General features: G+C 56.3%; 1 protein-coding gene and 1 long non-coding RNA gene across 2 annotated transcripts in view; both read right to left on the bottom strand.

The window, feature by feature from the left end:
• The window catches only part of LOC137485672 (uncharacterized), a 161,039-nt gene that overhangs the window by 127,927 nt on the left and 7,874 nt on the right, over nucleotides 1-25,238 (bottom strand). The window lies entirely within an intron of this gene.
• On the bottom strand, nucleotides 9,453-24,383 carry SSC4D (scavenger receptor cysteine rich family member with 4 domains). Its single transcript, XM_068210243.1, has 11 exons — nucleotides 22,330-24,383; nucleotides 19,908-20,075; nucleotides 16,943-16,978; nucleotides 15,756-16,061; nucleotides 14,743-14,814; nucleotides 14,120-14,434; nucleotides 13,317-13,397; nucleotides 12,993-13,067; nucleotides 12,100-12,411; nucleotides 11,623-11,700; nucleotides 9,453-11,149 (listed from the first exon to the last, which is right to left on the bottom strand). Exons 2-11 carry the CDS (start codon nucleotides 20,026-20,028, stop codon nucleotides 10,833-10,835), a joined length of 1,713 nt encoding a protein of 570 aa, XP_068066344.1. The 5' UTR covers nucleotides 20,029-20,075; nucleotides 22,330-24,383; the 3' UTR covers nucleotides 9,453-10,832.

Here is a 25,238-nt window from a genome sequence, read left to right as displayed (position 1 = left end):
CGCGCGCCCCGCCCCGCCCCGCCCCTCCCCCGCTGCCCCGCCCACCCCCCCGCCCGCGGGGCACGACGGGAGATGAAGTCCTCAGGTGCGCAAGCCGCGCTGAGTTCACGCGGCCCAGCCTCTCCCTTCGGGACTACACCTCCCGTCGTGCCCCGCGCCAAGGCACCGCCCCCTCGCCCCCCTGGGCCCCGCCTGTGCTGATTCACCGGAGCCCGGCCCGGGTGGGCCGCGGAGGGCGCGGCTCGCTCCGGGAGAGCGGGGGGGGCCCGCGGGAGGCGCCGGGGGACGGGCAGCCCTCAGGAGGGAGCCGCGGGACAGCGCCGGGCCCGCCCGCAGCCGCGCACCCACAGCCCGGTCCCGCTCGTGGCCCCGGAGCCGTCGGCAGCATGGAGGCGCGCAGGGCCTGGACGCTCGCACGGCCCAGGCACACCCGCAGGCTGGACTCGCACACAGAGTGGACTCAGTCATAGCCCAGGCCCGCTCAGAGCCCGCACACAGCCCGCACACAGCCCGCACACAGCCCGTCCTCACCGTGCCCACCCGTAACCCAGGCCCGCACACAGCCCGTGCCCACTGAGAGCCCACGGTGACTCCCAGCTTGGAGCCACCCACAGGCCGGTCTCAGAGCCTGGACCCACGCACAGCGCGGTCCCACTCATGGCCAGACCCACGCGCGGGCCTGATCCACACACATCCTGATCATACAGCCTGAACCCACCCACAGTCCAAACCCACTCACAACCAGATCCCACCAAAAACCCCAATCCACTCAAAACCCCAATCCACTCCCGTCCTGGTCCCGCTCACAGCCTGTTCCCCCGTGGAGACCCTGCCAGTGTTGCTGTGCCTGGGGTCTCTGACACTGTGGCAGTGCTGGGCCAGGCCATGGTGACAATCCTGGGGTGAACCCCTGTGCCCTGCTTTCCCCTGCCCCCTTTTTCCGGCCATGGCCAGGGTCCTGATCCACAGAGGAGAGCATTCCCACTGGAGATCAACGCTGGCTAATGGATAATGACAGCCACCTTGGGCACACAGTGCACTCACACATGGATAACCCGTGGGATGAAAACATGTCTGCTCCAGCCATGTGGGGCTCTGCTACATGGGGAGAGCCACTGGGAGTCACAAGACATCCCACTTTCCTAAAAAATCTATGGATGAAGTGATGCTGAGAGGAGGCTACAGCACTGGGAGGAATGAAAGGGTTTAATGGATCCTGTTTTCCTAAAAGGCCTCTGGATAAAGCAGTGCTGACAGGATGCTGTGGCACTGGGAGAAAGGAAGGGGGTCTAACAAACAGAGTGCTCCCAATGGAAGCACTTTATCCTGCTTGGAGAGAGCCAGGCAGTGCTGATGCACAGATGAACACTGTCCTTCACGTGCCACGTGTCCCTGGCCCTTCCCAAAGCCACTGTCCCCGCACAGGTGCTTTGGGAAGTGTGGGGATGAGCTCGGAGGACTCAGCCATCCCGCCTGCCTGTCCCTGTGCCGTGGTGTCCTTCTGAAACCTCACAGGAACCCTGGGTGGCACTGGGACTGCCGGTGTCCTCAGGGCAACGCTGTGGCTGTCCAGAGCCCACGGCCACGGTCTCACCCACGTGGGTGGGGACAAACTGCTTTGGGAATGCTGATGGTGGTGAGCAACACCCTTTTGGGGCAAGTTTATTGTGGGTCTAGCACTGCTCTGCAAATAACAGAGAATGGCATTGCCTGGATTTGTGTAGCACAAAATTCTCCTTTGTTTACAGCTTCCGAGAGCAGAAGAAACCCCCCCCTCTGATAAACAGAACCAGAAACACGCCGGGATCCTCTCCATTTCCTCTACAAAAATCTGACGCTGTCTCCTCTCTCGCACCCCCGGCCTCACACCCCGCAGGGCACGTGGCTCCCGAGTGAGAACAGCCTTTGTGCCCAGCCTTTGTTTACTGCCCGGCCATCCGAGGAGAGATCCCACAGACAAGGGCAGTTTATTCCTCTCCCCTGATAAAGGCTCATTCATCCTCCCGGGGGCTCGCTGTCATCTCTGGAGAGCTCCCACAGTGGGGATCTGGGTTGTTTTCGCCCTGGCGCCAGATTTGGGAGAGGGTTTGTGTAAAAAAGTGCAGAGTGCAAGAGAATATTAAAGGAGTTTGGTTCCCAAATTATTTTTTCAGTTATTGCTGCCATTTCTTATCAATAATCTGGAGGTATCTGTGGGGCATCACCCGAGCCAAGCACACTCATGTCTGTGAATGAATGAGAGCAGACTCCCTGCTCATCCCCTTTTGAGTGATCCCACTGCATTTGGGCAGGATATATGCGTCCCCTAACTTGGAAAATAAATAATATTATCCCTTGGGTACAGTTCCTGGGTTCTCATGGACAATATTGAACACAAGCCCAGACCTGAAGAAGTACTTTTGCACCTGGAAGATTCCCTGATTTCTCCAAATATATCAACAGTCCTAATAAAAACTGTTGCCTCTCCATACAAACCTTTGGAATCTTATCTAGTATTTTCCATAAACGTGGCACATTCTCAGCCAGCCCAACTCTGCTGATTTACAGTGACCCTGTTTTTGCCCCAAAACGAGCAAATACTGATTTATTTCTGTCAGAGCACCAGAGCCATAAATACATTTCCCAACGCAGATGATTTCCTTCCTCATCACAGGTCAGAACAGGATATTCATGATGCTGTAAATTCTTCAGAGTAGCAATCTGGTTGTAATATTTATCTGCAGTGAATCCAGCCCCCTTTTTGAGCTCTGATGCATAAATCAACACCCCTCACAACACCTAATTCCTCCGCTGCACAGCCTGGGCAGCAGTGGGGTGAAGGTTTGGTGGTGGATGGTCCAAGTTAGAAGGTGCTGGTGGGCAGCACGGGCAGCTGGAGGTGTTACCTGGCTGGACTTCACTAAATCCCCTTTTCCCACCTCTGGTGCCTGCAGACACCCCACAGTGAGAGGCGGGGGCAGCTGATGTGTTGGGATATCACAATGACCCAAAGGATGTGGGTCTGTTCTGCAGATGTCCCAGAAAAACCTAATAACCTCAATTCTGCCTGTGGGATTAAAAATACTTCTCTGCGTTCAAATGTGCCACTTTGTTAATTCCTGGGGCCTGGAAGAAGAGTCTTTCTCTTTGCATTTTCTTGCCTTCCCTGCTATGTCTTGTCAATTCCTTGTGACACTGTGAGGGAAGGCAGGAAATTCTCCATGACTTGGAGGTTTGCTTGGGTGAGCTGCTGACTGCTCTGAAAAGGGATCCAGAAATCCTCACCCCTCGCTTCCTGCAGGGGAGTGACAGTCATGTGCCCCTACCCTTGTGCCTTTCCCCTCCGTGTCTGCTTGCTTGGAGCCAGGGAGATGCCCAGGGAAGGGGATGCCCAGGGAAGGGGATGCCCAGCAGGGGAGATGTGTGGTGCAGCTGTCCCAACCTGTCCCCACACCAGGCGTTGTCCCCACACCAGGCGTTGTCCCCACAGGTACACCAGCACACCTGCCACACCTCACACCAGCAGTGACCCGACTGCTTGGTGTCTTCAGCTGGTGGAGGCCAGGGGACACAGGGTGGCATTTCCCAGGGCTGGTGTGTGGGCTTAGATGGGTGCCATCCCCGGGATGCTGCCCAGGCACCCCAGGGCTGGGTGCTCGCCCCAAGTCCCACTGTCCAGGCAGCTGCTGCTTGGATTGCCCCGAGGAAGGGGCTGCCTGCCCAGGAGAGCACTTCTGTGACTCTTGCAGTTATGTTGGTGGAAAAACAAGCTGAGGAAACCTCTGGCTTCAGTGTCCCCTTCCCTGCTGTTGCAGGACAGTGGTGCCCTCATGTCCTCCCTGCCTGACCCCTTACTGGGCCATACTGCCTGTCCCCACCACCCCAATGCTGTGGCACCCTGGCCCCTTTCCCACCGTGCTGCCCTGAGCCTGACCGTGTGACACAGCGAGGGACACAACCCAGGAGCAGGACAAGGCTGTCCCCTCTTCCCCTGCACCTCCCCAGCCCCCCACGGTGCAGCCCTGGCCCCTCCACCCTGACACAAACCAGAGCTGGGGGGTCACACCCAACCAAGGCAGGACCCCACAGCCAACAGCTGGGTGAGCTCAGGGGTTCACCAACCCTCCCCAAAACGTCCCAGAGCCAGAGGTGCCTCACCTGGGGCAGGAGGCGATGGAGGGGCTGTGGCTGGTGGGGCTGGTGACAGACCGAGGGTGCTTTGCTGGGAGTGTCCTTCCCCCAGTCTGTGGAGCTGCAGCGCTTTGTACCCAGCCCTGGCCTTTCATCTCAGCCTTTCAAAGCACTTTCCAAGCTCAAATTAATTCTGCTGCAGCAGCTGCCCTCCCGTGCTGTTTAGCATAAGCTCTGTCTTGAAGCAGGGCTGCCCCTACCCCTCGGGGCTTCCAGGAATGATTTTCCCTGGAACTACCTCAAGCTACCGAGATGGGATGGGCGAGCATCACCCCGTGTCTCCCACTCTCCCCTTATTCCCAACACCCACTGAGAACTGCAGCAATGCCTATGCCATGGCACCCTCCTCTGGAAAAATCCCCTCTCAGCCTTCTTCCCTGCCCTCGGGAAGACGCTCCCACATAAGACATGTTCCCATGGGAAGCCGGGGTGCTCTGGGATGTCCAGGTTGTCACAACTCGCCCTGGGTGCTGGTGGGGAGTCGGGATGAAGGATCCCAGCGGAAGGTGGGTCCGGAGCAGGCAGGCGTGCTGCTTCCCTGCGGGGCATTAATAATTAAGCAGGCTCGTCAGGCTCAGATGGCAGCTCTTATTTAAGGAGCCGATATAAATACCGCCCAGACGGCACTTAGAGAGCACCTAAAAAAAGCCCTGCCTGTCTCGGTCCCTCCAGAAGCAGCTCTGAGCTCTGTGGGGCTGGTAGGCAGCACCAGGCAAGGTGGTCACCAGCATCCTGTGGGGACAGGGCTGTCCCGGACTCTGAGCCTGAGAGGTGGCAGTATCTGGGGCCAATATTTGGGGCACAGCCCGTGCCTCAGTTTCCCTCTGCAGCAGGGACCTGCCTCACCTTTTCTCCTGTGCAGTAGCAGGTGTGGATGCTCAGCTCTGTGCTGGGTTGGTGGCATCGGGTAGGAGCTGGGGGGATCTCTGCCCACTCACTACCCCACTGCACCCATGCCAGGGGGAAAGCTGCCCCGTGTTCTAATGGCTGCTAAGCGCCCTTTTGTGTTTGCACTGGCAGCGAGTGCCCCCCCGGCCTTGCTGTCCCCCATGTCACAGCTACCCAGGGACACCCCTCTTCCACTGGGGTCGGGGACACTCATCCCCCAAGGGCAGCTCAGTCCTCCCCTCTCCCTGCCCAGGAACTCCAAGACCCCCATCTTGGAGCAGCTCCATCCCTATTGAAGGGCAGGGGGCTTGACAGGGGCAAGGAGGTTGGGAACTTCGACATAGCCATGACCAGGGGAGCAGCGGGACCCCCCAGCCGGGACATCAAGCTCCATCAGCATCCTGGCCCCCAGGAGGAGGCGAGGAGCCGGAGGCGGAGGGACAGGGCTGTCACAGCGAGCCGCTTGCTGCAGTCCTGCTCGCAGGCTCTGCAGCGTGAGTCAGCACAGCCTCACGGCTCCCAGCCCCACCGCCGCGGCCTCTTCCCCCAGCCCGGGGGGAACACACGCTCCCCCCCTTCCCCCTGCCCTCCCACAGCCCCAGCCACCCCAGAGCCACCCCGTGGTCCCACTCATCGCTGTCTGTCCCCACCCCAGGACCACCAGCAGCTCCTCCAGCCCCAGCACAGGCAGGCACCCCTCCTCCAGGGGCAAGGCGGGTCTCCGAGCGATGGAGAGCAGGGTGAGGTCAGTCTGCAAGCGCCCATCGCCTCTGCTGTGCCCATGGATCCATCTGGATCTGGCCCTTCCCACCCAAAGCCCCATATGGAATCAGGGGAGCTGAGCACCAACTCCTGCTATGGCACCTCTCCAGGCATTGGGAGAAAGGATTTGGAGTGTTTTTTTTCCTGGGGGATGGGACTGAAAGAGATGTCAGGTCACATAGAACAGTCTGGAGATTTGTTTAAAGGATTTTTTGAGCCTCACTTTTTGGGGTGTTTGGAGCCTGCCAGGATCAGCTTGTCCCAGCCTTTCTGTACACATCCCCTCTGGCCATGACCTGGACGTTACCGGGAGGTGAGGAGGGTGGGCAGAGAAACCAAACAGCACTGGGCAGGGGGACTGAGAACCCCAGCTGTCCCCTCTGACTGTCCCCACATCCCCAGGCTCAAGGACACTGCGTGGCAGAACGCCACCTCTCTTTGTGCTGTGCCCCGGGATCAGGTGTCCCTCCACTGTCACAGCAGCCCATCCACACCCCCATCGCTGCCATGGGGCCAACAGGGCATTTGCGGCCGTGCAGCTGGGGCACCGCTGTGGCTGCGTCCCGGAGGATGCAGACCGGATTAAACCAAGCGCCCAGCTGGCAGCAGAGCACCCGGGAATAGCCGGACTCCGCTCCCACCCGCAGGGCAGCCCCTGGGCCGCGGCATCGCCCTGGGAAGCGCGGCTGGCAGACAATCCCTCTCCTGCCTCTCTCAAACGCGAGCGGTGGCAGCGAGGCAGCAGCGAGGTGGCTCAGCAGCCCACGTGGGGAGGCTCCTGCCAGGGGAGCGACATCAAATTAAGTATATAAAAAAAAAAAAAAAAAAAAGAAAAAAAAAAGGTAGAGAGAAGGAAATGATGGATGGGAGGATTTGCAGCCGTAGCCGTTTGTCCTGGCGGAGGGACCCGGCAGGCGCAGGGAAGCTGGCGGTGCCTGTGGGCCGTGGCCGCGCAGCCCCGGCACGGCACGGCACGGCACGGCACGACACAGCGTGGGGAGCAGCCGTCCCCGCGGTCCCCCCGCCGCCCCGCTGCCTTTGCCAGCCGACTAATTGCGCCAGTGACTTTGCAGTTCCCAAAATAGCTGCTGGCTCCGGCGGGTGACGTCAGCGGGAGCCGCGGCGGCAGGCCCGGCAGCGCGGGCACGGAGGGCGCTGCCGGCTCCGGGCTGCGGTGAGCGGCTCCTGCACCCGCCGTGCTCCCGCTGGGTGACCTTGGCACCCGGGGCCACGCTCGAAAGGGAACGAGGCTGGCAATGCCGCAGGGATGCCGCAGGGAGTTCAGGTCCTCGTTCATCCCGTCGGAGGAGGAGGTGGTCCAAGGCTGTCCGTGCTCTGCATCCCTGCCACGTGGGTGTCCACGTTCCCAGGACCTCTGACTGTAGGGGCTGGGGCAGGATGCCCCGGGGGGGTCAAATCTTTGTGTCCCCACGGGGTGAGGAATGCCCCTCCAGCCAGGATAGGTGTGTCTCTGCAGCTCCCCGAGTGCGTCAAGGGGTGAGCCAGGACCACCCTGCCCGTGTCCTCCTGGGAAACTGAGGCACGTGGAGACATGCAGAGGCAGCAAGGAGGGCAGGGGAGGGCACAGCGAGCCGGGGGCACAGTGAGCTGGGGAACAGAGCATAACCCAAGGTCACCCAGGTGGTGCAGGGAGCAGCAGAGCCGGGGATGCTCCCGGCCCAGGGCTGCCTCCGGCACTGACTCACCCTGCGCCGGATAGCGCCCAGCTCCTCCGGTTACAGGCACAGACGGGATTGCCTTAACGGGGCACGGCGGTGGCAGGGTTGGCCCAGCCCGGGAAGGGCACCCCTGGGACCGGGCACTGACCCACGGGCCCCTCCTGCCGTCCCTGCAGTCTGCAGCCTCCCCCCACAAGCAGGACATCCTCCACCACGTCCCAGCCAGAAGCACTGCTTGTACTGGTCTCATACTGGTCCCAGAATGGATTGTCCATCCCTCGCAGCACAGCTGTGGGGGATTTAATCACGAGTGTCCCCTCACCTGCCCCAGTTCCCGGGCAGCAGAGCTCCTGAGCCCCACACCAGCGCCCAGCCAGAGGCCAGCTTATTATTGCAGAACGTGGCAAAATAATTAAAGCCTCCTCCATTTCCCCTTGCTCATTTGTGCTCCTTCAGCCTGGATTAATGGGTCTCTTCTCCCAGCACAGACTCATTCCTTATTCCTAATAGCCCATAAATCCCAGCCTCAAAATAACCCCAGCTTTTGCCTGGACCTGCTGAAATATTTATTCTCTCCTCTCTGCTACCCCCCACACCATCCCCTCTCCAGGGATGGGGAGAGGAACTAATCGATGACATCGACCAGTGTGGAGCTGCAGCTGCTCTGGGCGCCGGGAAACAGCTGACGTCGGCAAGAGGATGGGAGCTGGGCAGGAGCTCGGCTTATCCCGGCTCCCACGCAGCCGCTGCAGCCTGGCTGTGGTCCCGTGGTGGGATGTTCTCACATCCTTGGCACCTCCCGCGCTGGTACCCTGCTCCAGAGCATTCCCTGTGCTGCTGCCCTGCTCCAGAGCATGCCCTGTGCTGCTGCCGAGCCAGAGCATCCTCTGTGCTGCTGCACCCTGCTGCAGAGCCAGGGCATTCTCCACACCCCTGTTCCTTGCCCCAGGGCATCCTCTCGCTGGTACTCTTCTCCCACCCTGCCTGCCATTCCCTGCTTCCAGAGAAACAGGAGATGATGTCCAGCTTGGCTGTGGAGCGTCTGGGGGGATCCCTGTGGATCTCAGCCTATCCCAAGTTGGCTGCAGGAGAAAAGGCTGGAAGAAAGGGAGGCAGCTGCTGCCTTTCCTGGCTGGAAACCCTTTGCTTGCCGGATTGTAGGCTGTGAAAGGGAGAAACTCCGGAATACCAGGACCTGGTCTTCCCAGCTCAAAGCCAAGAAGAACAGGATGTGGGGTAACACCAAAACACAGCCCAGCTTTGCCAGCTCAAGTCATACTCCCCAAGAAAAACAGAGAAAAACCATCCAGCCTTTCTTATCTTCCTCCCTGTGACACCCCAAGAGGCAGCAGCTTCCAGAGCAGCTCCTGGCCACCAGCCCCTCTCCCATGGACACAGGGAGGACACGGCAAAGCTGGAGGAGCCTACAGCACCCTCTGACCCATCCCCAGCTGGTGTGGGCTGTGGGGATGGCCTGGGAGCTGCTGGGGACAGCTCTGTCCCCCTCCTGCTCCCAGCAGGACTCAGGCATTGCCCAGCTGTCCTGGAGGCAGGAGGCAAAACGGGAAGTGAGGGGGCAGTGGAGCGTGCAGGACCTGGGAGCGCAGGGAAAGGAGGATTTTGTTCCCACACCACCTCCCTGCCCTCTCCCAGGGCCCCAGCAGGCCCTTGTCCAGCTGTGCTGCCACAGCCTGCCTGGAAGATGCTTCCATGCCTCAGTTTCCTCACTGATGGAGCTCTGGACTGGGATTAAAGTGCTGAGAAAGCTCTGTCCATGGGAAGTAGAAGAGAAGCAGCCAACAGGAGCCTGAGTATGGGGTCAGGGCCACCCCACAGCTCACGTGACTGCCAAATCCCACTGGGAACAAACCCAAAGCTGGATCCAACCTCAACCCCCCATAGCCTGATGGACTTCAGGCTTGTACCCCAGAGCTGGGGTGGGGAAAGGTCCAAGCTGAGCTCTCAGCTGGGTGGGAATTAAAGGCTGCTTGATCATTTTAAGCCAGGGATTTGGGTCAATTTTTGGCACCAAGAACTGAGCTTTCTCCTCCAGGTTTGGGGCTCTTCTCCAGGTGTTTGCTTTTACCCAGAGATTTGAGGGGATGACAGGAAAACAAGTCAGCTCTCAGAGCACTTTCAAAGGGCTTTTATGTATTCACAAAAACAAACCCACACACATATAAGAAAAAAAAATTGGAAAATGAAAAAAAAACCAACCCAGGAATATGCACAGTCTCTTATCAACAAAAGAATTGCACAAACAGCGGAGTGAGCTCTGTGCCACTGTATAAACCCTTCCCCACCCTTGAACCCATCCATGAGAACACAGAAGTCATTTTCCCAATGTCCCAGTAGGAATCAAACACTTGGTGGTGAAGGTGACTGGTGCTGCAGGCTGGGTCTTTCCACCTGAGCCGGGAGGAAAACAGCCTTTATACCCCAAAGGCAGGGCACTGGGGAAGGAGCAGGCTGCTGGGCCCCTTTCTTTGCTCTGGGAAGGGATTTGGGGTCTTCCCTATGGTTTTCCATCTGCTTGTGTCCTGTCTGCCAGCTCCCTGCCTGCCCTGGGCACCTCGGAGCATGGAGCTTTTGGGACAGAGCAGCCAGAGCTAGCACGTCTCTATGGCACAGGATGGAGAAGGATGGGGGGAATGCAGGGTATCCCCATCCTTTCCCACTCCCCAGGAGATTTTTTGGGCATGGACTGGCTGTGCTGAAGCCCCCCAGGAAGGGAAATCTCATCTGAGCTCTCCTAAACCCCGCAGTGTTTGCAGAAGGAACAGGTGAAACAGGCACAAGGATTGCAGATGGCGTGAGATCCAATGTCTGCATTTCTGCTGCATGGGAGTGGGGGAGGAATTGGTATTTCTGATGCCAAAATGGGAAGAAAAAGCTGGTATTGGGATTGCTGGAGGGCTTGCAAAGCAAATTGCAGAACAACTGTAACTCACTGCAGAGCCACTGGGGCATCCTGGTGTGATTTCAGCCCCCTTTTTACATTTTCTGAGTATAATTTAACATCATTTTCACAGCAGAAAATCCATTTTTCTTTCCTCATCTTTTAAAATAAATGGCTGAAACCAACCAGATTTCACTCAGAAGCAGTTTTGTTTTTCCAAGGAGCCGTCTGGGGGTGGGGGGGAATCTTCAGCCACTATTTCAGGAGCTGAGGAGAACCCAGTCCTCACCCAACTCCTCCCATCTTCAGAACCCAAACATCCACAGGCCCAATGCAGGGAGTGTGTCCAGACTTGCAGCAAGGGTTCAACCCCTCTCTGTGGCATTGCCACCAGCTCCCTCCAGCATCCCTGTTCCCCCTTACCTGCGGGAGGGTCATAGGATGTCACAGACAGCACCGGCATCCTCGGAGTGGTCGCAGTTGTGGACGTCCCAGCGGATGTGGGAGCAGCGCAGCAGCGAGGGCTCGTGACCCTTGCACTTGAGGTTGTCGAGGAAGATGTAGCCAGTGCCTTGGCCGTAGCGTGCCTCCCCCCAGGCTGCCACGGCGTGCCCACAGCCCAGCTGCCTGCACACCACCTTGGCATCCCGCAGGTCCCAGGCGTCGTCACACACCGTGCCCCACTGGGACAGGTAGAACATCTCCACGCGCCCCTCGCACCGGTGGCTGCCATTCACCAGGCGCAGGGACCCTGCAGAGGGAAGGGGGTGAGGCAGCCCCTGCCTGTGCCCACCCCAGGGCTGTGTCCCAATCTCCCTGCCTGCCCTGGCGTCAGCCCAGAGCTCCCCCACTGCCTTTGCACAGCCACGAGTTGGGGGGTGACCACCTGCCAGAGCTGGGGGTGACCCTCAGAGCATCGTAGTGGATGTTAAATTGGAGGAACAATCACCTCTGTTCCCAGCTCTGCCCCTTTGGTCCATCACCTCCTCTCCCCACCCTGAGGTCCATCATTCAATGGTCCATCACCTCTGCCTGAACTAGTCTTGGGGGCACCAGAAGAGGCTGTGATTTAACGGTGTCATAAGCTTTTCCCCCTCCCATGGGCTGCTCCAGGCACTGCCAGATCTTCTGCCTCTGCTTGAGCCACTTCTTTATCCACCCCGTGCCAGTATGGAGCATCCCCAGGGCCAGCACTGTGTCCCCAGGTGACACCCCAGTACCTACCCTCCTTGGGACGAGTTGGGGCCAATGTGGTGGTTGTAGCAGTGGCCTCTTGGAAATGGTCTTCAGTGTCATCAGCACCTGGTGCAGTGGAGGAGAGCTGGGAAAAGTGACTCAAGAGACAGGCTCGGGTCAGAGCCCCCCAGCAGTGGTGTGGGATGGCTGGGGATGGCTGCAGGGACATGGGGTGGGATGTGCAGCCACTGTGCACAAATGGAGACCACAGGAAGTGCCACGCTTCAGCCATCACCCCCACCATGGCACCGACTGCTGCTGCTGCTGTCCCCATGTGCAGCAGAAACCCTGGGGTGTGGGGGCTCATTCTTCACCCCCAATCCCATTTAGGGCACCCCATTTCCCACAGTCAGCCTGAGCGTGGCCAAAATCCTCCCAACGTCCATTCTCTGATTGACTTTCCCACTGAGCTGAGCTTCACCGGAGACCCGCAGACCCCCCCCGTCTCGCAGCTCCCACTCTCACCTCGGCAGATGACCCCGGCGTCCTCGTGGTGGCCGCAGTTGTGCTGTCCCCAGCCCAGGTGGAAGCAGTCGGCCAGGCGCGCCTCGCCGCCGCCGCAGCCCACGTTATCCAGCAGGACGGGCCCGCTGCCGTAGCCGAAGGAGCCGAGCACGGTGGCGGCGAGGGCGGTGCCGCAGCCCAGCTGCCGGCAAACCACCTGGGCGTCGGGGAAGTCCCAGTCGTCGTCGCAGACGGTGCCCCAGGTGCCGCGGTGCCGCACCTCCACCCGCCCGCGGCAGCTCCCGTTCCCGTTCGCCAGCCGCAAGCCGCCACCTGCGTGGCACGACGCCGGGGGGACCAGGGCTCCACAGGGGGTCCGGTGGCCCCTGCTGTCCCTCCAAGGGTGTGGGGTGAGCCCCCGGTTTCTGGGGTAACCCCTGGGGACATGGGTGCAACTCCCTGGGGATGTGGGGCAAACCCCTTTGGGCATGGGGCGAGTCTCTGGGTTATGGGGTAACATCTGGAGAGTGTGGGGTGACCGTGGGGATGCCAGCCGGGCCCCTGGGGACACAGGGTGAGTCCTGGTGATGTGGGGTGACACTGGGTACATGGGATGATTCCCAAGCAGCAAGGAGTGAGCACTGTGAGCACGAAGCAATCCCTGGAGATGTGGGATGAACCCCTGAGTGTCATGGGGTGAACACCCTGTGAGCATGGAGTGAATCCTGGGGATGTGATGTGAGCCCTGGGGATGTGAGGTAATTCCTGGGGCATGGATTGAGCACTTGGAACACGAGGTGACCTTTGGGAACATGGAAGGAGCCCTGGGGGCATGGGGTGAGCACTGGAGATGTGGAGTGACTCCCCCAGGGACGTGGAGCCCTGTGCAGGACTAGCAGCAGCTGTACACTTACTTTCCTGCTCGATGGTCAGGAGCGTGGTGGTGACCACCTCGGTGGCCTGGGAGGGCTGGTCCCTGCTGTCTGTCACTGCTGGGACAAGCATGGGGACATGTGGGCACTGAGGGGTCCAGATCCAGCACCCACTGCCCCTGTTCCAGTTGGTGCCAGTGACCACAAGCACCATGGCTGCCCCCTGGCAAGACCTTGCCATGGGCAATGTCACCCCTCGAGCATCACCCACGCATGGCAGAACCCCAGGGTGGCCAGGCTGGGTCACAAGAGGACACAGAGGGCACAGCTTCCCCTCCACCAGATGAGTGACTGCCAACCCCCTACCTGTGGCCGTGGCTGTGAGCGTCTCCTCGGAGTCCAGGGCCACCGAGGTGGTGAATGATGTGATGGTGGATGTGTCCAGTCCTGTGGTGACACAGAGGGATAGAGGTGACACCTGGGAGATTTATCATCAGGATTCATTGCCATTTATGGTCCATTATCCTCTGCCCCTCTGAGCAAGGTCTGGGCGTGATGGTGCCATCAAATCTGTGCCCAGAGGAGGTGCCAGAGGGGATGGGGATGTTTAGGAAGGAAAGGACCAGCCTAAAAAAATTGTCCCTTTTGTACTACATCATCCCCTTTGTCCATTAATAGTGGGAAAGGGAAAGCACTGGCACTTACTGCTCCCGTCATTAGCCATGATAATGAGGGAATTCAGGGGGATTATTAAGATTATAAACAGTAATCAGTGGAGAATGGCAGGAATACATCATTTCAGGAGGGGAAGGAGAGGCAGGCTGGGCCTGGCACGGTGCCTGGCCCCTGGCAGCAGCTCCCTCCTTCCGGACACGGGCAGCTTGTTTTCCAGCCAGCAGAGCAGGGAAATGGCAGAGGGAAGTGGCAGGATGGCAGATGCATTTCCCCTGCAAATCACCACCCTGGCTGTACTCCAGGCTCTTGGTGTGGGGTTGCTACTCCAGAGTACCAGGATGAGGGCGGATAAAGAACAAGAATGCTCCCACAGCGCAGAGCTCAGTCCCTGCCCAGCCTTGGGCATCTTAGCATCTCTCTGAGGCCATTTCTGCTTGGAGAACAGGATGTCCCTGGGTTTTTCCCCACCCTGAGGGCAGTGCCCTGCCTAGTACCTGCGCAGATGACCCCAGCATCCTCATGGTGGCCGCAGTTATGGATGCCCCAGCCGAGGCTGTAGCAGGCGGACAGGAAGGGCTCGCTGCCGTCGCAGTTGACATTGTCCAGGAGGATACGTCCTGTTCCATAGCCAAAATAGGCATTGCTCTTGTAATCCAGGGCTTGCCCACAGCCCAGTTGCTTGCAGACCACACTGGCATCGCTCAGGCCCCAGTCGTCGTCGCAGACGGTGCCCCAGTTCCCGCGGTAGAAGATCTCCACCCGGCCCTGGCAGGTGTCGGGACCGCTCACCAGGCGGATGCTGCCGTCACCTGGAGGGTGGCAGCATGAGGTGAGAAGGATTGTGGTGTCCCTGCACGTGGCACAACGACACCACCATGCCCAGACCCTGCCGTGCCCGTGATGGCAAAGGAAATGAGTGAGAAAGAGCAGGAAGGGATGAAGCTTTAGAGCAATGGGGCTTGGGAACCTTGGGAACTTCTGGGATAGGGCATGGCCACGGCCAATGATGGGGTTTGGGGGTCTGCACGTCAGGACTGGAGGGTTGAGAGGCTTCAAGAGGGACAGCAGGTGACAGCAGGGGACACTGCCCTCAGGCAGTGATGGTCAAGCAGCTTACTTTCCCCATCCTGTACCGAGGCTGTGAGGGTCCTGGTGGTCGGTCCTTCGCTGACTTGTGTGGGTGAGAACTCTGCAAAGGGAAGCGGAGAGGTGGCACCTGCTGCTTCTCCACCTCGAAGCTGGAGGGATCCCTCCCTCCCCACTGATCCAGGAGGGTCTGTACCAAACTAGCCCCAGATGAAAATAGAGGGGTTTGCAGCTGCACCAGAGTTCTCTGCCAATGTCTCCAGCTTCTCTTCTGCCCTCAGACCAAGCTCCCCACCTCCTTTCTCACTCCTTCCGCCTCTCCTCTCCAACAATGCCATGATTTAGTTTCCTGCTCAGTCCACAACCTCTGTTCTCTGGTTGCTGTTGGTACAACCCACCAGCCAACCCAGCATCCCTGCCTTTCCATCCCTCCTTTTCAAAGCTCTACTTCTGCAGGACATGGGGCTTCATGGAACAGCTGCTCCAGGTCTGCACAGCCTCACTTTCACAGCTCACTGATGCCTGGCTGATGAGCAAACCTTGCACAGCGAGGAAAGAACGTGTGTGGGGTACATAAGGGCCATCACGGAGCCGTTCCACTTTCACTTGCCAAGTTCAAACACTTTCCACTGCTTTTCTCACCTTTAGGAACATCTCCTACTGAAAAGCTCAGCAATTTAAAGAAACACAAGTCAAAAGGGGAAAGAGCAGTTGGGCAGCAACTGACTCAGAGGCAGAAGCGTGGGTGGGCATGTGCTCTTTCCCCAGGGATCGTGCTGGAGAGGGCGCAATGTCCCTGATCTGGGAGTGACAAGGAACACAAAACAGGCTGGTCACCTTATGGAGCACCAGCCCGTGGAGCTGGGAGGTGACCTGGATTGAGGAGAGGGGTGAGAAGAGGCTGCAGAGGATGTTTGGCTGACCCAGGTCAGCGAGCCAGGCTCTAAGACTCTTGGGCTCTACCAAGGCCCCTGCAACCCCCAAGTCTTGCACTCCACAGGAATCCCGTGCTCTCCTTGCCCCCAAGGAACCCAACCTCGTTACCATTGCACACAACAGCCACGTCCTCGTAGTGGTAGCAGTTGTGGATGCCCCAGCCGTGGCTCCAGCACTCGCTCAGGGCTGCCTCTGAGCCCTTGCAGTCCACATTGTCCAGGAAAATGGGCCCACTCCCCTGGCCGAAGGTCATGGTGGCTGGGAGGGTGATGGCATGGCCACAGCCCAGCTGGCGACACACCACGTTGGCATCCACGATGTCCCAGTCGTCGTCGCAGACCGTCCCCCAGGAGCCATTGTAGAGGATCTCCACTCGTCCCTGGCACCGGCTGGGCCCATTGGCAAGACGGATCTCTGGGGGGATGGGAACAGAGAGGTCCCTCAGCAGGCAACGGGTCATGGGGAGCAAATCTACATCAAACTCCTGCTCCTTAGATAAAATCCTGCCCCTTCTCTGTAGCACAGTGCAGTTGTTGGCTTGGTGCTGCCCACCTGCTGGTGGGACACGGGCTCCCTGTCATCTGCTGGCAGCAGTGGCTGTGGAGACACAGCCCATCTCAACCCAGGAATGAGATGCACCATCACCAACAGGTCAGGCTGGATGGAGCTTTGGACAGCCAGGTCTAGTGGAAGGTGTCCTTGCCCTTGGCAGGGGTAGAATGAGATGGTTTTTAAGGTCTCTTCCAATCCAACCCATTCTGTGGCTCTGTGATGCTCCCATCATCTTACCTGCTAACAGGCAAAAACCTAAGGGTGAAGGGAAAAGCAGACACGTGGCACCACATGTTGTCTTACAAGAGGTGACAAGTGACAAGATGCAATTAGCAAATTCTTATTAGCCTCAACAAATGCATCCAGAGCTGGTCTCACATGGGAGCTGGTGATGATGGTGATGGAGATGATCTCTCAGGCTGTTGGCAATGGGGAGCACGCATGGAAGCGCCCAGGGTCTACCACATCAAGGGAATTATTTACTTGTGTGTGATGCATGGCACAGAGACAGGGACTCAGCAGGAGGTGGCAAAATTCTCCTCTCAGGATAATTAGAGGAATAGGGATAATAAAGAATCTTTATTTTCTTTATATAAAAGAAGTATATCTTCTTCTTGCCACTTTTTGTTCCAAACCAATATCTTCCCTTTTTTAAATACCCCAAATCCCTTCTTTTACCTAAAAATGCATTTTTCAACTAGAAAACTTCCTGGAGAAAAGCTACTTTCAGAGAAGAATCTCACCTGGGAATGGCAACATCTCGGGCTCAGAGGTGGTGCCTGCAAGGGAGAAGAGGAGGGATCAGATCTCCTGCGAGAGGAAGAGGTGCAGCTTGGTGAGTGATGGCAGCAGGGATGGGATGGGGGTGGTGGGGACTGACAGGACCCGGCAGCCCTTGGATCTTTCCCTTTCCTGCAAAGTCCTGGAGTTTGTAGGGGGGGAAATGAACATCCTTCCCCAGGGCATCACTTCATCTACTTCACAGGTGGGGAAACTGAGGCAGCATATGAGCGACTGTGGTGGGTCCGTGAAGCACAAGGTGACATGTGTGACCCTAATGAGCCCAACGGCTAGCAGAAGCCACTCCAGGTGGATCCTGTCTTGCGCCAGGTCTTGAGGACCTTTTTGTCCATCCCCGACTCCATTGCTGCCTTGCTGTGGGCCCTGGGCCGCTCCTGCATCCTCCTGCACCATCACCCCCATGGAAAACTTGTGTGATGAGATAGGAATGAGGAAAATCAATCCTGCCCAGCTTGAGAAACCCACTGGAGATCACCTGATGGAAGATGCTGCACCCTGTGTACATTTTAATTGATTTTTTCCTTTTATTTCCCCAACAAAATCCGCTTTTTGGAAGCTCCATAATTACATGCAAGTACCAACACACCCGCTGATGGGGTGCAGCCACCTTAGGGGTGAACCCCAACCAGAGGGAGGGAAACATTCTCCAGAGGGAGGTGAACACTTGAAAGATGCAGGATATGTCCTCATCTCTTGACCCCCCTCTCCCACTGCTGGGCATTATTTGGGCACAAAATCCCTCTGCTAAGGGTTGTGGGATCTTCCCTGGAATGCTGCCAGCATGGGTCACTGTGGGCTCCAGCTTGTCCAGGAGGTCACAGCAACATGATCATGATGCCCTGGGGGATGGTGGATGAGGATGGGTGCCTGGACCTCGTAGACATCCCAGTCCACAAGCACTTGTCCAATGCTGGAGCCCAGCACAGATCTCCTTGGACATCCGAGGTCTCCTGGGCTTGAGGCTCTGGCTGCACAACCCTCTCCTGTGGGTGACACCTTCCAAAATCCTTCCAAACCTTGTGGAAGGTGTCACTGCTCATGGCAGGGGGTTTGGAATGAGATAAATTTTAAGGTCGCTTCCAACCCAAACCATTCCATGATTCTATGATTCCTCCATGCTAATTACAGCACCCAAGGGCTGATCAACACCTGTGGTGCTTCTGTGGCCTCTTTTCCTCCCACTGCCTCAGACCAGCCCTGTCCTGCTTCACGCCCAGCCTACAAGCAGTGACGTGAAGGTCATTCCCAGCTGCTCTGGAGGCGGATGTCACCGCCGTGAGAAGCAGTGTGAGCCTGGGGGGACAGAGGAGCAGATGAACCCACCTCCCTTTTCCTTGCTAGGACGTTGCCTGGGAGACCATTAAGTCAGCCAGAAATCAGGGCTGTCAAAGAAAGACCTAGAAGCCGCAGGAGAAAGGAGAATAAGGTAACTGTGTGGCTGTATCCATGACTTAGCAGGGATGCTGGGATGGACATCAGCAGCCAGGGAACTCCAGCGTGGTCAGTGCTCCTGCCCTACTCAGCTGGACCAGGCATGGAAAGGGATGCTGTGGTTCCAGCAAGAATTAGGGATTAAACAGGTGAGACCACGGGAGCACAGAGGCTCTGCAGGACAGGACAGGGAAGGATACAGCAGCCCCGTGGGCTGGACAACACGGTAGAGGTAATTCAGCTCACCCCTGCACCAAAAATGGGGAGGAGCGAGGGTTTCTAGGAAGGGTGTTTGATCCTGGCTTGTATTGATTTTTAACACCTAGTCCACTCCAGTGCCAAAAAAAAAAAAAAAAAACACCAGTGTATAAAAAGGACATTGATAAATATTCATCTCCCTTTAAGTCAAAATCAAAGCTCTGAAATATTCATTTAAGAGCATCCTCCAGCAAAGTCAGGAGAGATCTGAAAAGAATATGCCTGGTGTGTCTACAATAATAAGGAACTGTCTTTTTGTGAAGAGTTAGAGCCCTCCATGTTTCTCTGATCCAGCTTCACAAAGCCAAAAGAAAAAGGGAAACACTTTCCCTTTTTACTCGAGTAAACACCGTTGCTAAACAAAACCACCAAATGAGAGGACAAATGGCCCTTCGTTAGCGACTAATCTGTGCCCATTAAGGAAGAGAACCAGGAGAGCTAGGCGATGCAGGGGACCGCGACAGAGCCACCAGGGTCCCCCGAGGGTCCCCACACCCGGATTGTGAGCGCAGATGCTGCCACAGCATCCTGAGGGGGAAGGGAAGCACCAGCTGAGGGGGTGGAAGGTAAAACCCGATTTAACTCAATTAGGATGTCTGACTACATCTGAATTCCCAGTTTTCCGGCTGGCTGTGCCTCGGCGAGGGTTTGTTGAGGCAGGAATGCGTTCCCCACCGCCTGGCTGTAATTACATGGATAGAGTCACACTGAGATAACTACGCTGCCACAGCACTCGTGTGGACCCGCGTTCCAGAGCGGGAATGGCTTTTCCCAGGTCTATTGAAATGCTTCCCATCCTGCGGGAATAGTGCCTGCCAGGAGTGAATAGAGACTTGTTCTCAGGAGATGGGTGCTCGTTCCACCCGTTTCCTTGGCAGGACTGGTCTCACAGGTCCTGGGGAGCAACTCCAGGAGCATCCCTTGGCCATCAACATCTTCCCATGGGTGCTGCCTGCTGCCTGCTCCCATGGGAGCCCAGAACTGCTCTGTCCCCAGTACTGGCAGCTGCCTGCCCCATTCCCCTGCCTGTCCTGCATGCTGGGCTTGCCATCACAGCCAGGTCACAATGGGACATAAGAGCTGAACTTGCTCCCTCCATCCCTGTGCATACTCAGCGCTGTAGGGGACACCATAATAATCCTGTGCCCACAAATTTGAGAGATGGAGAGGGATCACGGGTGCCTAAAACCCCTCCCACTGCCCCAGGCAGGAGCTCACCAATGGGGCTGAGGTGGACGAGGAGGATAAGGAGTGTGGCTGGCATCAAGGAGAGAGGCAGCACCTCGGTGTCCAGTCTCTTTGTTCCGTACCGGGTGTCTGAACAGGGACCGAGTGTCATTGCTGCTTGTCAGTCCTCCTGCAGGTGAATTTCCAGAGGACACTTTCCTGAAACATGGAGACAGCAGTGTTAGTGGTGGTGGCCAGGAGAGCCTGTGGTCACCAAGGGCCATGCAGGACCTGTGAACATGTCCCTCCTCAGTATTTCCAGGAGTAGTGAAAAGTAATTCCATACATGAAAAGTAATTCCAGCTGGATTCATTGAGAGCAAGCGATTTTTTTTTTTTTGAGTGGCAAGATGAAGTAAACACCGGGACCATACGAAGGGCCATATCCTACCAGCGAGATAAAACTCAGCAACAGGGAATGTCAGCAGAAAATGAGGGAGAGATTCGATATCTTAAGATTCCATTTTCCCCTCATTTACTGCTCACTGCCGAAGGGGTGGATTTCCAGCTCTGTGTCACTTGCAGGCTCTCTGGGGCGGGGGGATGGGCGCTGGTCCTGCTGGCCAGGATCCCTCTGGGAGCCCAGACCCACATCCCCGCGGTCCCAGCAGCCGGCCTGGCGGCAGCGTGCGCTGGGGGAGCAGTGCCATCGTGAGGATGCTCCCGCACGCCGGCTCCAAAGCCGGGCTCTGAGGCGTAGCTCAGCGGAGCCCTACAATTAGTCTCTCCAGCCCGCACGGAGCACACCAACTCCTGAAGGGAGCACAACGACTGCTGCCGCTTCAGGCATCTGCTGGTGGTAAGAAACTTGGGAAAGGTCCTTGAAATCCAGTGTCAGTGACTAACCCCTCCTTCCCATGGAAACCCCTCATCCAGCCTTTTGCTGCTCCTGGTTTTCCCATGTGGAGGTGTGGCATGAGAAGAGCTCCCAGGTAGGACCACGTTTTGTCCACCCAGCCAAAGCCCCTCCAGACCATGGGCTGGGGCGGCTCCAGAGCCTCCAGACCAAAGCTTGGACTTGGTTGCCTTCACTAGGGAGAGATGATGGTGGACCAAAGGGTTTTGTGTGCACCAGCAAGAGGTGATGGAGGTGCAGGAAGGAGCCCGTGTGGATGGGACACAGCTCCGTTACATCTCCCTGATCTCTGCTCCACTCCTGCTGACCAAGCCTCTGGAGGAGACTCACCAGTGGACAGACAGCTCAGTGATGGGAGCTGAAAACCAATCTAGTCGCTGAGGTGGTGGCTTTCAATACTCCATTCATCCCTCCTGAAGCACCGAATAATGTCGCCTTTTGTCCCACGGGCCCTCCCCTCTCTCCAGCGGGGCAGGGCTGACAGATGGCCCCTCCGCCGCCCTGTCCCGGCCAAACCCCGGCATCGCGTCCTGCTCGCAGGGACGTTGTCATCGCCGGCCACTTTTGTGCCGGAGCCAGCGCGTTCCTGCTCCCTCGCAGGGTGGCAGCGGGCATTAACCACTGCGGTGCTGTGCCACGGCTGACCCCAAAGAGGGAAAACCCAACTTTCCTTCTCCGTCTGTGCTTTTCCAACTTCTTCTCAATCCTCACCCCAATGCTCAAGATTCAACTGAAAACTGAACCCCCTTCCTTAAACCCAGGGGTGTTGGGTCTCTTTCAGAATCCCCACAGATTAAAATCTGCTTTTAAGCCATAATTAGTCATTATGGCACTGTAGCAAAACCCAGCATCTCTTTTAACATCACTCAGAGAAGCTGTGGCTGCCCCATCCCTGAAGGTGTCCAAGGCCAGGTTGGACGGGGTTTGGAGAAACCTGGGATAGTGGAACATATCCTGCCCATGGCAAGGGGGTGGAATGGGATGAGCTTTAAGGTCCCTTCCAACCCAAACCATCCTATGATTTTGTGATGATTCTATGAATTAAAGTGTTGCTCAGTGTGGGTTTATGGAAATGCCTTCACCCCAAGGTTTTCAAGCTGACAGGTGTCCTGTGAAGCCATCCCCCACCATGGACCCGATGGAAGAAGCAGTAAATCCTCCATCACCCCCATCCTGCACAAGCACTGACCACCAGGGATGGTACAAAACTCGCAGGGGAGGATCAGGGCTTTAACGTGGGGCACAGAAACTCTCTGCTTTCACCCCAAATAACACACCACAGCAGATACACTGTGCCCAGCCAGCCCTTTGCCCTCAGTGAGAACTCCCTCCTCCTACCTGGACACAGGACTCTACAGGTCCTTTCATCCTTTTTGGTCCCCTTTGTACCCCTTGGCCACCGCTGGAGTGAATCCCAGTTCTCTGTTTATTACTTCCACTTTTTGGCTATTCAAACAACTTCAGGAGAAATCACAGTTTTTCAGCTGCCACCACCCTGCCAGATCATTATTTCTAATTACCATCCTGACCTAAAAACAAGCATCATAAATCCACATACCTGTTTGGTATTTTCTCTCCAGTATAAAGATGGGTGTATCGAATCCCAGAAATATCCGTCCTCTTTTGAAATAAACAAAGGAGCTGGCTAGTTAGTTATAAAACATTCAAAAATAACGATTGAAATTAATATTCCTGGTAAGATGTGATTGGGATAAGGCAGGATTTTTTTCTTTAGGTAAGACCTTGCTTAGTAAATTAAAAAAAGTTTTTAAAGGGGGGAGAAAATGGATCTCATCCATCAACGGAACAGCTCCAGCCTGTCATCCCTTCACAGTTTTGGGGCTGCTGCTGCTGCTGGGTTACAGCAGGATGGCAGCCCTGCAACCCATCCTGGGACAGATCATCACCAAAGCAAAGGAGAAAGAGAGGGAGCAGGAGAAGGGAGAAGAGGAAGAAGAAGAAGAAGCAGAAAGAGGAGAAGAGAGGGAAGACCGCTAAGGAGACATGGTGGGGAGGGAATGGCTCGGGTTTCAGGGAGGCAGGCAGGGACACATGCTTAAATTGGGTGCTGGCAGAGCCCGGGTTACGCCTCGAGGGGAAGGATGAAGCTTTTTCAGAGGATTTGGGCTTTTCAGCTCCTTCCCACCTCCCTCCTCTGCTGTCTGAGTGCCCACCTGGAGAGGAAGTCAGCAATAACCATCTGGCTGGAAATACTTCTCTCGATTCCTGAGCCAGCACTGGGATGCAGCAGGAGGGGATGGTTCTGACCTCCTTCCCTGCCTGGGGGCCTTGGAGACCTGTTCCTTGGGCGAACCATGGTCTTCCCTGCCTGTTCCTAGGCAAGAAATTACCTTTAGAGGTCTCTTTTCACAGGATTTTTCCTGTCTGACCATTCAAGGCATCTCTGCTGAGGACATTAGAGGAACCTGACCTATCCTTGTGTTCTCAGCCTGTGGTGAGGGATGTCCTGTGGCTGGAAGCCTTCCCCATCCACCTCCACCACTTTCTGCTCTGTACATTCATGTTGTCGTCTTCTGCTCCTGACCAGGGCATCTCTTTATTTTAAAAATAATTGTGTATATTTAATAAATTTTAACTATTACAGCCTTTAAACCATTTTAACCATAATTGCAAGTAAAAGCCAGATAATGTGAGACTCTTGGGTCTCAGCAGCCTTGAAGACCACAGAAAAGGAACCTCCAAACCTACTGGGTTTCCCAGCCTTATGAATTCTTAAGTTCCCTAGCAATTTTAGGAGCCTGGTGTGCTTTTGGCTTTGAACAAGTTGATTTTATGAACCACAGGATTCCTGCCCTTATTCTCATGGGAGGCAGAATTTGCCTTGTGGCTCTTGCTGCTGGATTTTTCGCTTGCTCCTGTGCAAAGCCCAGACATCTAAATGCCCTAAAAAGTCTGGGTTTTGTATTTTAACTCTGCACAAAGCCAGCTCTGGCTACAACTGTTGCCAACTGTTTCTGCCGTTCCTTTTTTGCAGGGATTCAGTAATTAGCAATTAGGCAGCTTTATTTCCCAGTAGCAGCAAAGTTCTAATTAACCAGATCATGAGCACAAGTTTCAAAGGTGCCTTTTAAGTCTCTTTTGCCTAAACTTTGACAAACTCCCCACTGTCCTGGCTGTCTGCCAGGGCCCATGGACTGGGAATCATCAGCTCCAGCATCAATCCACATCCAGGTTTTGCAGACAAGGACCAAAATGTGGACATGCAGGGATGAGATGCTGTCCACCCCTTCCAGGATTTCACTGGGCAATGGAGCAGCATCTCAGCCTTTTTCCATGTCTGCATCATTCCTGTGTGTGCTTTGAGTGGCTTGGCAGTATCAGGCTGGGGGATTACACTGCTCTGAGGAAAAGAAAACACAGCCAGCCTTATTCAAGGAGCAGCCACAACATAAGAAAGGCTAATTATAAAATTCCACAGGACAGCAAGGCTGTTCTCTTGTGTGCCAGGAGAAAAAGAAGCTCTTTTTGTGCTTCCTGATGGTCTTACTGCTTAGTCAGGCAGGGACACTCTAGGACACTCCAGAGATGCTCATGGGAGAGAAGCTTCTGGAGGACTCAGGGCCATCCCCACATCCACTCAGCAGCTGCCACGTGCCATGAGCAGCATCTGCCACAGCTTCCTATGGCAGTGGGTGGCATCTCCAACAGACCTCTTTTCTGGCAGCAGTTTGGCCACGGGTAGACACTGGGGGAAATAAGTGGCTCATGAAACTGCAGAAAATACAAGGCCTCCAGAAAAAAAAACCAACACCAAAACAAAAAATGCAAACTGATTTCCCTTTTCGAATAGTTGGGAAAATACAGAGAGGAGAGATAAACTCATTTGTCCAGGCTATACCATGGCCAGGAAATGCATTGGGGATATAAAGAAGAGCCTGGTGCCATATGAAAAAGCTGTAAGCTGAAACAAAAGGCATCTTCTTGCTGCCAGGAGGAAAAGAAGGGGCTGAGAACACCAGTTGCTGTTTCAAACCATTAGCCAGTGTACAAAGAATGATAGGATTCCCCTGGTGACTGCTGAGCTAAATCACCGGGTATTTAGGGGGCTCCTGTTGCTGCTTTCACTTTGGGGCGCACTGGCACGAAAAATGCCGCATTTACAGCAGGATGGAGCCTCCCCTCATTCCTCTGCTTCTCCTGCTGCTCCAGGGCACAGCCAGTGATAGGATCCTACAATGTGGCGTCCTGGGAGCTCTCAGCCCCAAACCAGCCTTTGAAGAAAGGAAAGATGTAAATGCAGTACAAGACCATTTTGGTTCCCTGTCCTGACATCAAGCCCCGCCTCGGTGCAGCTGGAGCTGTGCTCCCAGCACACCTCTGTGCTATTTGGGAACCATGAGCTAATTTTAAGGTGTTTTCTGGCAGTTTATAAGTACTGAAGGAAGGGCAGGGCTGAGGAAAGAGCAGCGGAAGCCCCCAGAGAGGCTCAGCATTGCCCTGGGCTGC

The sequence above is a fragment of the Anomalospiza imberbis genome, chromosome 20, assembly GCF_031753505.1.
Source record: "Anomalospiza imberbis isolate Cuckoo-Finch-1a 21T00152 chromosome 20, ASM3175350v1, whole genome shotgun sequence".
NCBI lineage: Eukaryota > Metazoa > Chordata > Aves > Passeriformes > Viduidae > Anomalospiza > Anomalospiza imberbis.
This window is presented reverse-complemented; position numbering and strand designations above follow the sequence as displayed.